General features: G+C 39.5%; 1 protein-coding gene and 1 non-coding gene across 18 annotated transcripts in view; both read left to right on the top strand.

Annotated features, from left to right (window-relative positions):
* The window catches only part of PUM1 (pumilio RNA binding family member 1), a 142,093-nt gene that overhangs the window by 91,700 nt on the left and 34,658 nt on the right, over positions 1-15,735 (top strand). For 10 of the 17 annotated variants that reach the window (XM_030942146.1, XM_010353577.2, XM_030942144.1 and 7 more), the window contains 5 exons: positions 860-976; positions 6,160-6,311; positions 12,653-12,791; positions 13,844-13,987; positions 14,872-15,168. In XM_030942146.1, coding sequence (XP_030798006.1) covers positions 860-976; positions 6,160-6,311; positions 12,653-12,791; positions 13,844-13,987; positions 14,872-15,168 — 849 coding nt within the window. The remainder of the gene's footprint in view (positions 1-859; positions 977-6,159; positions 6,312-12,652; positions 12,792-13,843; positions 13,988-14,871; positions 15,169-15,735) is intronic. The other 7 variants (XM_030942147.1, XM_010353600.2, XM_010353593.2 and 4 more) reach the window with 4 other exon arrangements.
* LOC115892544 lies at positions 12,909-12,981 on the top strand. Its single transcript, XR_004052414.1, has one exon. It is a non-coding gene; the product is annotated as a small nucleolar RNA SNORD103/SNORD85 (small nucleolar RNA).

Below are 15,735 nucleotides of genomic sequence, written 5' to 3'. Positions count from 1 at the left end.
GGTGACTACCATTAGCTCTTTCGGTAAGATTTGGATGACATTGATTAAATAAGTTGTGGTTCTATAGACTATCAGCTTCTCATTTTATGAACAAAACAGTATAAATCCATTTTCCAGTCAGTAGGCATTGAAAAAATTTAAAAGTATTCTCGTATAATTACTGGTTTTAAAGTAGCTTTGCCCTTTTCCTGTAACAGTTGTTAAAGTTTTGAGCGACGTTTTCATCGTACTGCCTAGATGTTTCTTCCCCCTGGACCTTCTTAAGGTCTCTTAGAAATGGAGTCCATTAAGTGTAAACAAGTAGAAGTAGAATTTTTTTTTTAATATGTCAAAATGGCATGATTGAGTAGAAAGGAGATAGCTAATCTTGGATGTGATAGGCTATAGAAGAATATACTTACTTCCAACCTAAATAAAAAAGGCCAGGCATAAAGTCCTTGGGTCTGATAATGTATAGTTGTAGATGGTAATCTTTATAAATACCCATACATTTTATTTCATGAAAACTGTTTGTAAAATTGTTTTAAGTAGAAATACTTCATCCCATTTTAATATAAGTCTTTAAAATTATTCTATTGTAGGCTGTTATAATTTTAATAATCTTTTAGAAATTATGCTGAATTTAAAACTGTATATACAGTTTTAAGTATTTCTTTAGCAAAGGTAAAATTTAACTATATAAACATTTCATTAAAATCTTTAGTATAGCAGTTACCTTTTTAAAATTTCTCTTTACCCTCAACCTGTCCCGTCTTCTCTTTTTTCATTTTTTTCCTTATCTACAGCCTGAAGTGAATAGCCAAACTGTGTAGGTATTTGATAGGGCTGCAGTTTTAGTCAAGTTTGTTTTTACTGACAGGTATGTTTTCAGCAGGTTTAGCTCCCGCTGCGTTTGTCCCCAATCCATACATCATCAGCGCTGCTCCCCCAGGGACGGACCCCTACACAGCTGGATTGGCTGCAGCAGCGACACTAGGTGAGACATTCTGCTGCATGAGGGATTTTCTCACCTGCTGAAAAGTCATTTGAGATGGGCTTGCATTCTTTATACTCTTTCCCAAATCTGTGTCTCCAGTGGAGATCATCCAGAGTTTCAGTGCCATTTACCTGCCAGCTTAATATTTCTCCATAGCAGTATCATAGGCCCCTCAGACTTGAAAATGTTTAAAGGCAAATTAATCACCTACCGCTTGCATATGTATTTTTGATCCATGGAGCCACCAGATGCTCATTTATATTTTGGGAATTTCTCCCCTTACCTACATCTCCTACCACCTCTAGTCTATCATATAGTTCAGGTACTTTTATTGGTCTCTAATGTGTTTCTAATTTCCTTGCCTCTCTCACTTCCTTTTCCCCTCTAAATTGTTCAAGAAAATGATTTCAGACTTAGATCTTACCTCATCATCTTTCTGCTTAAACCTTTTATTGATTTCTCTTTTTTCTACCCTAATATGGCATACTACAGTTATTACCAAACATGGCTGATCATTACAACTTACTTGGAGTCAGGATGGGGGTGGTGGTGTTTTGTTCCTTGTAATCAGTATTTTTAAGGAGCTTCCAGATAATTCTGTGGATTTAACTAGGGTTGGGACCCAGAGCATATAGGGCTCTGTCACCATGCCTCATACCGGTCTCTACATGTGTACCACCCAGTTCCCTTCCTAGTTGACTGCCGTTGGCTGGCACCGTACATTGTAGCAATACAGATCTGATTTTAGTTTGCTGAAAATACTGCATTGGTTTAGGCCCCTGTCATTGGACACTGTGGTCTTCTGTAGGAAGCTTTTTTTCCCATTGTTTGCCTGTGAAGTGCCCTAGCTGGCTACTTACTGCACTGTTTTTATTTGCTTGTGGGATGTATACATGAGTTTCTCTCTTTTTTTTTTTTTTTTTGAGACAGGATCTCACTCTGTTGCCGAGGATGGAATGCAGTGGCATGAATAGAGTTCACTGTAACCTTGAATTCCTGGGCTCACTGGATCCTCCTGCCTCAGCCTCCTGAGTAGCTAGGGGTACTAGTGTGTACCACCACACTTAGCTAATTGTTAAATTTTTTGTAGAGATGGGGTGGTCTCGCCAGTGTTGCCTAGGCTGGTGTTGTGTCAAACTCCTGGGCTCAAGCAGTCCTCCTAACATTCCAGGTGTGAACCACTGTGCCCAGCCTATGAGTGTTTTTTTCTTTCCCTTGAGACTAGATGTTTAAAAGACAGGCATCTTTGTTATTTGACTCTGTGTTGCACAGTTACCGTCACCATAGTGGGGCCATAAATGTATAGTGGATTGAATTCAGCATTAGGACAAACACAGTGTCTTCCAGTTTAGATATTCGTTGGGGGAAGATCCCTCCAAGTCAAGTTAACCATGACTAAATATTGCTTTGAAATTTTATTTCTTATTATGTAGCATATAATTTGCAATTATGAACTTAAATGTAGCCTAGCATTTCTTAGAGTTTTTAAAAAATTGTTTACATTTTGGCATGGTTATGATAGGAACATAGTTAACATAGGGTCATCTGTCTGTCCGTGGTCATCCCCCTTTTTGGGGAAAACAGAAAGCTCTTCGTAGGAGAATGATCTCTGCTAACCATCATTAATATTTATTGAGCACTTAACTTTTCTCAGGCATTGTCCTGAATGCTTTTCTTTCATATGATTTGTCAGATGATGATTTTAGAGATTAGAAATTTGTGGCTCAGACAGCTGCCTTATTAGTTATGTTTTTTGTTTTCTGTATTTTTGTTTTGTTTTGTTTTGTTTGTTTTTTAGGGGGGACTGAGTCTTGCTCTTGTTCAGTGGTGTGATCTCGGCTCACTGCAATCTCTGCCTCTTGGGTTCAAGTGATTCTCCCACCTCAACCTCCTGAATAGCTGGGACTACAGGTGCCTGCCACCATGCCTGGCTAATTTTTGTATTTTTAGTAGAGATGGGGTTTCGCCATGTTGGCCAGGCTGGTCTCAAACTCCTGACTTCAAGTGATCCACCCGCCTTGACCTCCCAGAGTGCTGGGATTACAGTTGTGAGGCACTGTGCCCAACCTAGAGAGCTGTCTCATTTGAAGTCACACAATTTAAATGTTGTAGAGTTGGAATCTGAACCAGGTTTAACTCCAAAGCCCATGCATATGCTTCACTGTAGTATATAGAATGCCTGTGCTGTCTTGAATTGTCTTTTCTGTACTTCCTTTAGAAGTCTTTTCCTCTACTAATTTATGTTATTTGAAACAAAGAACTGATCTTAGGGTTGACACTGCTGCTGTCACTGAGATGGTAGTTTGGTGGTGAGAATCTTGTTTTTTGTATTTGTCAGTTGAGCCAGGGTGAAAATGAGTTAATACTTTCACAAATAACAGGAAATGTTAACTGTTCAAACTATGAATATGTGTATTCTTAGAGGGGGCCTGATATGCCAAGCTCAGTTGATTTGCCCTGGGATGTTTTCCTAAATTTAACCTTAGGCCATGTGACCACAGTATAGTAGTAGAAATGCCAGTTGAGAAAATTTAGAGAATAATGCAAATGTTAATGGTAATAGCAGTCCTCGCCCAGTAAAGATTCTCTTTTGTTGGCTTTTGGGAGAGTGTTGGCACTATTATTGCAGGTTGCAACCACTCGTTCAAGGTAGACACGGCTGTACCCCCAACATCTATTACAGGTTGAGCATCCCTAATCTGAAAATTCAAAATCTTTTTGAGTACTAACATGACACCACAAGTGGAAAATTCCACACTTGACCTTGACCTCATGTGATGGGTCATAGTCAAAACCACAGGCATGTAACACACAGTTCATTTGTTCAGCATCCCCAACGGAAAAGTAGAATTACTCCCAGGTTATGTGTATAAGGCATGTATGAAACATAAATGAACTTTGTGTTTAGACTTGGGTCACATCCCCAGGGTAACTCTTGCATACACAAATAGTCTACAATCTGAAATCTGTAACACTTCTGGTCCCAAGCACTTTGGTTAAGGAACACTCTACCTGTTTACCCATTTTTACAGGTGAGGAAACTAAGGTACACTTAGGGTCCTGTTTTGTGTTTTTTCTTATTTTTTTCTTTAACTGCCCAAGACCACCCTGCTTTATAAACACTAATCAGATGAGTATGAGGCTCTATCACTCTTTTTTTTTTTTTTTAACTTGAATACATGGCTTTTAGGCTGTTCAGTTTCTGACAAATTAAAAATGTTTTAACCCCTTTCCTTATTATAGTAAAATACTTCATAGTGTAACAGCTTTTCTTAGCAACACCTTTATTCTGTGCCGAGCTATAGTGTTTCATTGTGCACCCTTGCTTGTAAACGGAGCTTCTTAATCTTTTCTAAGCCCACAGGTATAGAAAACACCAAATTAGAAATGTCAAAACATATTTATATTGGGCAATGGTACAGTTTGACTTATTTGTGTTTTAGAAGCTTAAAATGGGGGAAACAAGAATATGTATCTATTTATTTTGGCTTAATGAAGTATGTGTTTCTCCAGAATTAGCTGTTGCATCAGAGTAGCTGTAATATTTGAAACAGCTCTTCAGAACTTCAGTGTAAGGCTTGGTTATTGTTAATGAATCAAGTTGGAAGTATTTAACTCTATGTTTTAAGGAAGTTCAACTTGGAGATACGTTTCAGCAGATTTGAAGAATTGGCTTTGAGCCCATTTCTTGATTAGCAAATGTGTCTTTGGTGTTTCTTGCCACCAGCTTCGTCATAGAATTCTGTGATTAGATTTCTGCCACACTTAAGTTGTTATCTGCATAACTTTGTTACATCTCTGTTGTCTACTTTATGTGGACAACTGCAACTGTACTTTGTTGCCAAAGAAAATGAACAGATAATTTGGATTAAACCAGAATGCTTTTGTTTTTTGTTTTTTGTTTTTTTGGTTTTTTTTTGGAGACATACTCTTTGCTCTGTTGCCCAGGCTGGAGTGCAATGGTGCAATCTTGGCTCACTTCAACCTCTGCCTCCTGGGTTCAAGCAGTTCTCCTGTCTCAGCCTTCCCAGTAGCTGGGATTACAGGCATCTGCCACCACGTCCAGCTGATATTTTGTATTTTTTTTTTTTTTTTAGTAGAGATGGGGTTTCACCAGTTCTCGAACTCCTGACCTCAAAGTGATCCTCCCACATTGGCCTCCCATAGTGCTGGGGTTACAGAGAATGCTTAATTTTGTTTAAGGTTCTCAGCAGGTCTGTAACAAGTCAAGGTGTTGTATTTTTTGTTTCTATTTGTGTTCAATGTTGACTTAAGTTTAAATTTCATATATCAATGTCTGAATGTAGTTGTGTTGAATGGCTTTGTGACTTTAAAAGTAGAAATAGGGGCCAGGCCTGGTGGCTCAAGCCTATAGTCCCAGCAATATGGGAGGCCAAGGCGGGTGGATCGCTTGAGCCCAGGAGTTTGACACCAGCCTGGGCAACATAGACCTCTACCCAAAAAAAAAAAAAAAAAAATTTAGCCAGGTATGGTAGCATGCGTCTGTAATCCCGGGTATTAGGGAGGCTGAGGTGGGAGGATCGCTTAAGCCCAGGAGGTTGAGGTTGCAGTGAGCTGAGATTGCTTCATTGCATTCCAGCCTGGGCGACAGAGAGAGACCCTGTCTCAAAAAAAAAGAAAAAAAAAACTTCGAAATTGCAGTGGAGGTTCAGTTGAGTGTCTGGGTTTTGTTGTCAGACTGATAGATGTTCATTTTTCTAGAGTTAATGAAACACCAGCACTCTATTAAATCACCTTAGGTGCCATTCTTACTGTTGAACCTGGGATACATCCTAATCTTTTGTTCTATTCCATCACTTTAAGCACACAGACCCTCCATTAACTCCCCTCTACCAACAGATATTGTCTCTGTCTATCCTGCATCCTCCATCTGTTCTTAAATCGAACCCCTTCTATCAGTGATTCCCCCTTTTAGTTTTCTGATGTTTCATTCTTCATTGCTTCTTTCTCTAGGCCTGGATTATATTAGAAGACTGGTGTAAGGATCTCATCTAATGTTTACTGTTCTTTAAAAAGAGTTAATGATTAGCTAGCATAAATCAATATATACTTTTAAGTTAATATTTTACAGTAGGATCTGTTGAGTCAGATGTAATCTTTGGAAAGCCTGAGATGAGCCTCAGTAGTTCAGACTTTCTTTACCTTTCCTTTGCTATTTTTAGGCCCAGCTGTGGTCCCTCACCAGTATTATGGAGTTACTCCCTGGGGAGTCTACCCTGCCAGTCTTTTCCAGCAGCAAGCTGCTGCTGCCGCCGCAGCAACTAATTCAGCTAATCAACAGACGACCCCACAGGCTCAGCAAGGACAGCAGCAGGTAAATGTAGACAAAATTTACCTCTTCTAAGTGGGAATTGTAGTATTGTGGGTAATTAATAGGTGATATTGCGCCTAATAGAAAAGCACTGTGAATACATGAATTTCCTCTTGTGTGTGTGTATGTGTCTGAGTTCAGGCTCAGATTTAACTACTCTTATGGAATGTCTTTTATATGTTAGATACTATTGTACCTAGGTGGGGTAATAATACTCATCAATTCACCTACAGGGAAATTGCTTAGCTGTAAGTGGCAAAGTGGATCTTCAAAGTTATAGTAAAATTTTGTTCTGCCATACTGTAGTGGCTTGCTAAGCACCACTTTCAGATCATTTCAGGGTTTTTCAAGGGGCTTGACACCAAAGCAGGGGTACTAGATTTTTAGACTGCTTATTTATAGTACTTATTGGATTAGATGCAAATCTTAAACCTGTCATATCTGTGTTAGCTTTTTATTTGAGTTGAGAAAGGACAGTAAACTGCAAAACTACATCTTTTTTTCTTTCTTTCTTTCTTTCTTTCTTTCTTTCTTTCTTTCTTTCTTTCTTTCTTTCTTTCTTTCTTTCTTTTTTTTAACACGGGTCATTTCCTCCTTGATTGCTAGAATAACACCTCTTTTTTGTTTTTTTTGAGAGGGAGTCTCGCTCTGTTGCCCAGGCTGGAATGCTGTGGTGCAATCTCGGCTCACTGCAGTCTCCGCATCCTGGATTCGAGCAATTCTCTTGCCTTCGCCTCCTGAGTAACTGGGATTATAGGCGCACTCCACCATGCCCAGCTAATTTTCATAATTTTAGTAGAGACGGGGTTTCACCATGTTGGTCAGGCTGGTCTCAAACTCCTGACCTCATGATCCACCCGCCTGGGCCTCCCAAAGTGCTGGGATTGCATGCGTGAGCCACCACGCCTGGCCAATAACACCTCTTTATTGATAGAAACTGTGGTAAACTAGAAAACTTGAAACAAAAAAATTACCTTAAATACTTATGTCAGAAAACCACTGCTAATATGTTTGGTATCTGTTATTTTAGCCTTATTATTTAATATTTTACAAAATTGTCATTCTGTCCACGTGGTTTTCCATTCTGATTTCATACTTTACTATGTTATTTTGTGTTCTTTTAAATGACATTTTTACTAGGTACATTTAAATCCATCAAAGGATACTTTGACTAGTCTATTATATTTGATATTTCATTTATATCAGTATTTTGGTGTGTGTGTGTGTGTGTGTGTGTTTTTTGAGACAGAGTCTCACTCTATTGCCCAGGCTGGAGTGCAGTGGCCGGATCTCAGCTCACTGCAAGCTCCACCTCCTGGGTTTACGCCGTTCTCCTGCCTCAGCCTTCTGAGTAGCTGGGACTACAGGTGCCCGCCACCTTGCCCGGCTAGTTTTTTGTATTTTTTAGTAGAGACGGGGTTTCACTGTGTTAGCCAGGATGGTCTCGATCTCCTGACCTCGTGATCCGCCCGTCTCGGCCTCCCAAAGTGCTGGGATTACAGGCTTGAGCCACCGCGCCCGGCCTATTTTGGTGTTTTAAATGAGACTGATTAACGTCCTTTACATAAGTTTATCCTTGGAAAAAATTCCTAGTAATGCAATTTTTCTAGAGCAAATGAAATCAGCATTTAGGCTTCGATATGCATTGTCAGATAAAAGCTGCCATTTGAGACAAAACACCCTGCTCATATATGAATATATTATATGATCCAAACAAGAACTTTTTGCTTGACATCAGTCTTACTCAGAGGGTGTATGTTTAATTTTTTTTTTTTTTTTAGATTCCACACAATTATAGAAAGAAGAACAGGTCTTGAAATTCTGCCCGTTATTTGGACACTATGAAATTATTTTCATGGCAACAGATGCAGTTCTCATACCATATATAAGGAAATTCAGTAAAGAATTTGTTGACAGAATGAGTGATCTGTTAAAATAAATTTCTTTTGAGATGGAGTTTTGCTTTTGTCACCCAGGCTGGAGTGCAGTGGTGCCATCTTGGCTCACTGCAACCTCTGCCTCCAAGGTTCAGGCGATTCTCCTGCCTCAACCTCCCAAGTAGCTGGAATTACAGGTACCCGCCACCACGCCTGGCTAATTTTTGTATTTTTAGTAGAGGCGGGGTTTCACCACATTGGCCAGGCTGGTCTCAAACTCCTGACCTCAGGTGACTACCCGTCTTAGCCTCCCGGAGTGCTGGGATTACAGGTGTGAGCCACCACGCCCGGCCACATTTTTTTTTTTGATTTTTTTTCAGATGGAGTCTAGTTCTATTGCCCAGGCTGGAGTGCGCTGAGCTCTCAGCTCACTGCAACCTCCGCCTTCTGGGTTCACGTGATTCTCCTGTCTCAGCCTCCTGAGTAGCTGGGATTAGAGGTGTGTGCTGCCACACCTGGCTAATTTTTATATTTTAGTAGAGATGGGATTTCACCATGCTGGCCAGGCTGGTCTCGAACTCCTGACCTTCAGTGATTCACCCACCTCGGCCTCTCAAAGTGCTAGGATTACAGGCATGAGTCACTGTGCCTGGCCTATTAAATAAGTTTCTTTCTTTCCTTCCTTCCTTCCTTCCTTCCTTCCTTCCTTCCTTCCTTCCTTCCTTCCTTCCTTCCTTCCTTCCTTCCTTCCCTTCCTTCCCTTCCTTCCCTTCCTTCCCTTCCTTCCCTTCCTTCCCTTCCTTCCCTTCCTTCCCTTCCTTCCCTTCCTTCCCTTCCTTCCCTTCCTTCCCTTTCTTCCTTTCTCCCTTTCTTTCTTTTTGAGATGTAATCTTGCTCTGTCATCCAAGCTGGAATGCAGTAGTGCCATGTTTGCTCACTGCAACCTCTGCCTCCCAGGTTTAAGCGATTCTCCTGCCTCAACCTCCCTAGTATCTGGGATTATAGGCACGTGCCACCACCCCTGGCTAATTTTTGTATTTTTAGTAGTGACGGGGTTTTACCATGTTGTCCAGGCTGATATCAAACTCCTGACCTTAAGTGTTGGCGTCCCAGAGTGCTGGGATTACAAGTGTGAGCCACTACACCTAGCAAATAAATTTCTTAATAACTGCTTTTTGTGGATAAGTCTGTATTTCTTTGTGTGATCATCTTTTTGTTTAAATGGCTGCCAAATTATTATGCATTTGGAAGACTAATTACCATGTTTTAAAATTAGTTCTAATACAGTGAACAAGAATAATACTAATAACTGCTGTTAATTGAAAGCTTTCTGTGCAGAATTAAGTGCTCTACATGTAATTTCTGTTTCTCTTACTAATTATGATAGATGTACAGCTTCTCGTTTTATCAAATAGAATTTCGTAATTGAGAGGAAACCGATTGAAGAAATATAATTTGTGTGCCCAGAGTCAAACAAGTACAAAGTTGTTAAGATTTGAATATAAGCCCATGTCTTGATAACTTGTTTCCTGACCATATTGTGATGTCTTGACTTAAAGAGAATCTGAGATCTTGTGCTTCTTCTATCATTAACTAGCTACAACTAGGGCAAGTTGGGTGGGTTCTCTAAATGCATATATTTTTGTTATAAAATGTACATAATAATCATTAACTTTTCAGTTTTCTGTCATGCCCTTCAGGTTCTGTCAAACCCTACTAAGGAGAAGTTTTTAGCATTAGTTTTTAATTAGCAGCCATTCTTTTGAAAATATGATTTTCTTGGTAAACTGCCTTGTCATAGTAATTAAAATGAGAGGTTCTTTTTAAACTTTGCTGTTGGCCTTGTATTTTATCAGAAAGTATATGTTGCATTCTAGGCAAGCTAACTGTTCTAGGATAGTTTTTATAAATTCAGTCATTTTGTAGATTTTGTTAGACTTTAAAACGTTACTTGTGAAACTATACATTTTGTTTCCATAAAAGCATGGATTTGACAGCTATTGATGAAATGAAAATATATGAATATTGGCAGGTAACTGAAGGACTTTTATGTATAGTTAGGGGTACTGGACAGATTTCTAGAGAGTGGACAAAAAGCTAACACTGTTTTCCTTCCTTATTACAAGACTCATCAATAGTCTTAGACTACCTCTTTCTTTAGGTACCTTGTCCACTCTACCACTCCTGTCCTTTCAAAGAACACCTAATCAAACATAAACCTACTTCTTTATATTCTATGAAAGCAGTGCTTTCATTGTTTTTTAAAATCTTCAGCAATTTTGAACTATTAGCATTTGCCATATTTCTGTGCTTGCTATTATCCTAGAGTGAGATCTCTTTTGAGTTACTGGGTATGTAAATTCTAAGTATTTGGCAAAACTCACCTGTACAGTCCCCAGACTATTCTATCTATGTAGCTTGAAACACACTTTCTCTTATAAAGTTGGTTAGGTTCTTTAGGTCAGAAACAAATTATATAATATCTTGATAATAGTGATTCACTATTGGTTATTGATTATCTCCTAGGTATCAGGCAGTGTGGCTTAAAGACATTATTTCAGATATTTCCAGCAAATCTGCAAGATCATTTGTTAATTCTTACTTATTACTGATATAGAAGTAAAAGATTGGGCAAATTAAGTGTCCATCCATCTCTTCTTGCCAGTGTGGACAGTGTTGGTCACCTTATACCCACTTAACAAATATTTAATTGGTTATTAGTGTTGTTTCTCTTTTTACTTTTTTTTTTTTTTACACCAATGATACCAGTAATAATTTGTACCCATTTTCTTGACCATATGTCTAACTTTTATAAATAACACAGTGAAATTGAAAGTGGTCTGATAAGAACTGTGCACTTGACAATATGGCAAAACACATTGTTAGGAACTTCAGTAATTTTAGCCTTGGTTTGTGGGTTTTGCATTTTTGCTTTCTGGAGTGTGTAGATCTTGTGAGATAGATTCTTCACATCGTTCAGAATAATAATGATTGCCAGCATTTTGATGTCTATGTTTTATTAATAAAAAGTAGATCTTTGACTGGGCTCAGTGGCTTCACACTTGTAATCCCAAAACTTTGGGAGGCCAAGGCAGATGGATTGCTTGCACCCAGGAGTTAGAGATTAGCCTGAACAACATGGTGAGACCCTGTCTCTACAAAAAAATAGAAAAATTAGCCAGGTGTGGTGGTACACACCTGTAGTACCAGCTACTCAGGAGAGGTGGGAGCATCTCTTGAGCCTGGGAGGCAGAGGTTACTGTGAGCTGAGATGGTGTCACACTGCACTCCAGCCTTAGCAGCAGAGCATGGCCCTGTCTCTTCCCTGCCCCACCCTCCACCCCAAAAAAGTAGATCCTTTATCACAGTGGCATAACTGGTATTCTGCACTGAACTTGACTAATGCGTATGTTTGTGGAATTTGTGAGAGGGAAATAGAAATAGTCAGGTGAGAGTCCTACCATATCGAATCTGGTGAACTCATTTGGGACCATGTGGACCTTAATAAGTAGATTAGTGTTAAAGAGGAAATATTCTCATTCCATCTTTTGTGTGCATGTGAGACTCAGTTAACTTTAAATATGTGGGTAAATTACCCCTGTTCATCCTGTCGGGAACCCCTTCCCCCCACCATTAATACTCTTTTTTTCTTTTTTTGTTTTTTGAGATGGAGTTTTCTCTTTCCCCCAGGTTAGAGCGAAGTGGCTTGATCTCAGCTCACTGCAACCTCCGCCTCCCAGGTTCAAGTGATTCTCCTGCATCAGCCTCTCCAGTAGTTGGGATTGTAGGCGCCCGCCACCACGCCTGGCTAATTTTTGTATTTTTAGTAGAGATGGGGTTTTGCCATGTTGGCCAGACTGGTCTCGAACTCCTGACCTCCGGTGATCCACCTGCCTTGGCCTCCCAAAGTCCTAGGATTACAGGCGTGAGCCACCATGACTGGCCTGTTACATTTTTTTTTCTTCACCCACTTTTTATCAGAGCACTGACATTATATAGTATGGTTTATTGTCTGTCTCATTCATTAAAATAAAAGCTCCATGAGGACAGGGGCTTTGTTGGTCTTGTTGATTGCTCTGTCTCACTTGCCCATTTGCCACTTGGTAGGCATTAAATATTTGATAACATTACCACTTGCTGATGCCAGATGTTTCAGATTCATCTTTTAACTTAATTATCACAAGAACTTTATGAGGCAGATGAGATAAAATGTTTGAATGAATGAATCATCACTTTTTTGTGCTTTTTGCTGCTTATAAAGGTAATGTGTTTAAAGTAAGAATGGTAGAATGAAATTCCACTATATGAAATGTTATTAATTGAATTTATACCCTAACAGCTGTGACATATAAAAACCATTATAGGGAAAATGTTTTACAATTAAGTTTTAAAAGTTGATCCAACCTGAGCATATGGTAGGTCTTCTCCAATGAAAACAAAGTGGTTATTTCTTTCTTCCCTTCCCAGGTTCTCCGTGGAGGAGCCAGCCAACGTCCTTTGACCCCAAACCAGAACCAGCAGGGACAGCAAACAGATCCCCTTGTGGCAGCTGCAGCAGTGAATTCTGCCCTTGCATTTGGACAAGGTCTGGCAGCAGGCATGCCAGGTGCGGCTGCATTGTTATTCCTAATACTTTGGCAGGGAAAAAGGCTGCACGTTTGAGGTGATTACAGAGGGGAATGAGCAGTGCTTTCACCTTGCTTAGGCTTGTCATGATTTGGGGACTGGCAAGGATGATATACACTTGCCCTCACTTAGACTGTAGTTCACTGATGAGAGCATTGTTCTGAGCCAGTCTTAAGTCATATTGGAGGTATCAAAATGTCCATGCAGCTTGGAATATGTGGTTTTTCCTTGGTGGGTTATCTGTTTTCTGTCTCAGAATTAGTGGTAGATGGAGTGGCCAAGCTAGTTTACAAGGCTTAGTCTTTATGTTGATATTTTTGAACAGCATGATTAGCGAGAAATTTCTGGTACACGTTGATAGGGTCATCCCTTACATTTTTAAGGTTTCTCTTAAACCAATAGTAGGGGTTCTTTTTAGCTGCCTACCTCTGAGATACGTGTTTATATAGACATATCTTGAATATATGTTGTTTTTGGTTCACTGTCAGCTGGGTTTGGTGCTTTGCATGGAATTAAGTGTAGTTTCATGTTCTACATATGAAACAAGTCTTTGAGAGATGTCAGTGTATTTTTATGGACCTTTACTGATCATAGAGCATAGCCAATTTAACTGAGCCATTTATGAATTCAATAAATAACTTTAACCTGTTTCATTTGTTTTTTAGTTGCTAAGCCTTTGTGTGTTCTTAGGAAGTCACCTGCAGTTTTTCATATGGCTTAAACTGGGATGTGGAGATTCTATTTCACATAATATTGAAAGATCATGTTATTTAAAGCCTGTCTAGGTTTTTCCTGCTATTTTGGGGGATATTTGTTCTTAGATTATTGTGTAGTATGAAAGTACTATGATTTTTATAATCATTTGTAGCCTCTTTTATTTGTTTATTCAACTATTTAAGTGATGGAACCAGTATATAAATCTAGGTCAATTCAACCCCAAAGCTGAGTTTATGGTTATTGACAATATGTTGGTGCCCAGGAGATACTTGTTTGTTTAACATACACATTTCTCTGTTGGTTTGATATTCGTAGGTTATCCGGTGTTGGCTCCTGCTGCTTACTATGACCAAACTGGTGCCCTTGTAGTGAATGCAGGCGCGAGAAATGGTCTTGGAGCTCCTGTTCGACTTGTAGCTCCTGCCCCAGTCATCATTAGTTCCTCAGCTGCACAAGCAGGTGAGCGCACATCTGAGTGGACTCCTGCCAGAGATCTAAAAGTGGCGACTGATAGTGATATTCTTAAAGTATGTTGAAATACACTTTTGGCAATTCTCAGTGTATCAGTTTTACCCTGTAATGTTTCAAAAAGAGATCCGAAGCAATAAGTGACCTTGGTGGATTCTTCTTTTTGTTGGGAGGGGTGGCATGTGCCAGCTGGTTAGAAGCAAGGTCTGGTTCCACTGAGAACATAGAAGTTGCATTACTCACACAAAATGGCTTTGTTGGCAGAAATCCAAGGCTGATTTCACAGAAATCCAAGTCATTATTTTAAGATAATTTTAGAGGCGGGGTTGTTTTTTGCCATAGGGGCAGGAATGGAGGAAGTGGGAAACAGTAGTGAGAAGTGACAGAATAATACATTTTGTTGGGAGGAGTAATAGTTTTTTACTTTAAGTGTTTATATGTTTTGTTTGTTTTTTTTTAATTAGGAACAATAACAGGAACATCTAGAAGACAGCAGTGTGCTAGGAACTTGAAGGATGTATATCCATTACATGGTTCTAGAAGAAACCCTCAACATAGATATTTATGGAATTTAAGATTTTAGGAAGAAATTGTTATTTGATGGATACATTTGATGTTTATACCCCTTTTAATCTGTAGTCTCGTTAAAGCTACCAGCATAGTGAACTTGTTCTAGTGGTATTTTGAGTTCAAATTGAAAGTGGAAACAGAAAATAGAAGCTTCATGTGAAGGAATCAAAGACAGATTTGTATGGTTTGTGTCTGTTTTGAAAAGATAGGCAGCATTAAAAGGTTTTTTGAAAAAAGATAAAAATGTAGTTTGGAAATGTGGCCAGTCCCTTTCATAGCCAAACGGTTTGCTTTCTTCTTCATAGCTGTTGCAGCAGCCGCAGCTTCAGCAAATGGAGCAGCTGGTGGTCTTGCTGGAACAACAAATGGACCATTTCGCCCTTTAGGAACACAGCAGCCTCAGCCCCAGCCTCAGCAGCAGCCCAATAACAACCTGGCATCCAGTTCTTTCTACGGCAACAACTCTCTGAACAGCAATTCACAGAGCAGCTCCCTCTTCTCCCAGGGCTCTGCCCAGCCTGCCAACACATCTTTGGGATTCGGAAGTAGCAGTTCTCTCGGCGCCACCCTGGGATCCGCCCTTGGAGGGTTTGGAACAGCAGGTAGAAATTAGACTGATATGCTCTTAAGACTGAATTTTAATTATTTTTACAATCCTTCTGGAATACTGGCAATGCATGGAACCACAGGCAGATCTGGACCAAGCCTTGTGGGAATCCAGCCATCCCACATAATCTGTGAGATGATAGACTATTGAAATCAAGTTATACAGATGGGACCTATTTCAATCCATGCTCATGTGGCTACTTAATCAGTTTCTTTCAGGGATTTGAAATCTAGGGAAGATTTTTGCTATAATTGGGAAAAATATGGAGGGAACTATAGAAAGTGATATCAAAAACTGAGGGAGGAGGACTTAAAAGGACTTAAAGATAGCAGAGCTGAAATACTCCACAATTGAGACTGAGCTGAGTTCTTGGCCTGCAGGCCTTAAAGAGTTACAAGTTTTCTTCAGTCTTCTGAGTAGAATATAAGGTAGACGTGTGGAAAATTAGGAGGAAGGATATTAGACCAAGATATTTTTAATGTTTTGATGAAAAAAGCAGGAGTGTAGTATGGTGAATAATGGGATAATTGCAGAGATTATAAAAAACAAACAAAAGTGATCC

Source organism: Rhinopithecus roxellana, chromosome 12, assembly GCF_007565055.1.
Source record: "Rhinopithecus roxellana isolate Shanxi Qingling chromosome 12, ASM756505v1, whole genome shotgun sequence".
NCBI lineage: Eukaryota > Metazoa > Chordata > Mammalia > Primates > Cercopithecidae > Rhinopithecus > Rhinopithecus roxellana.
This window is presented reverse-complemented; position numbering and strand designations above follow the sequence as displayed.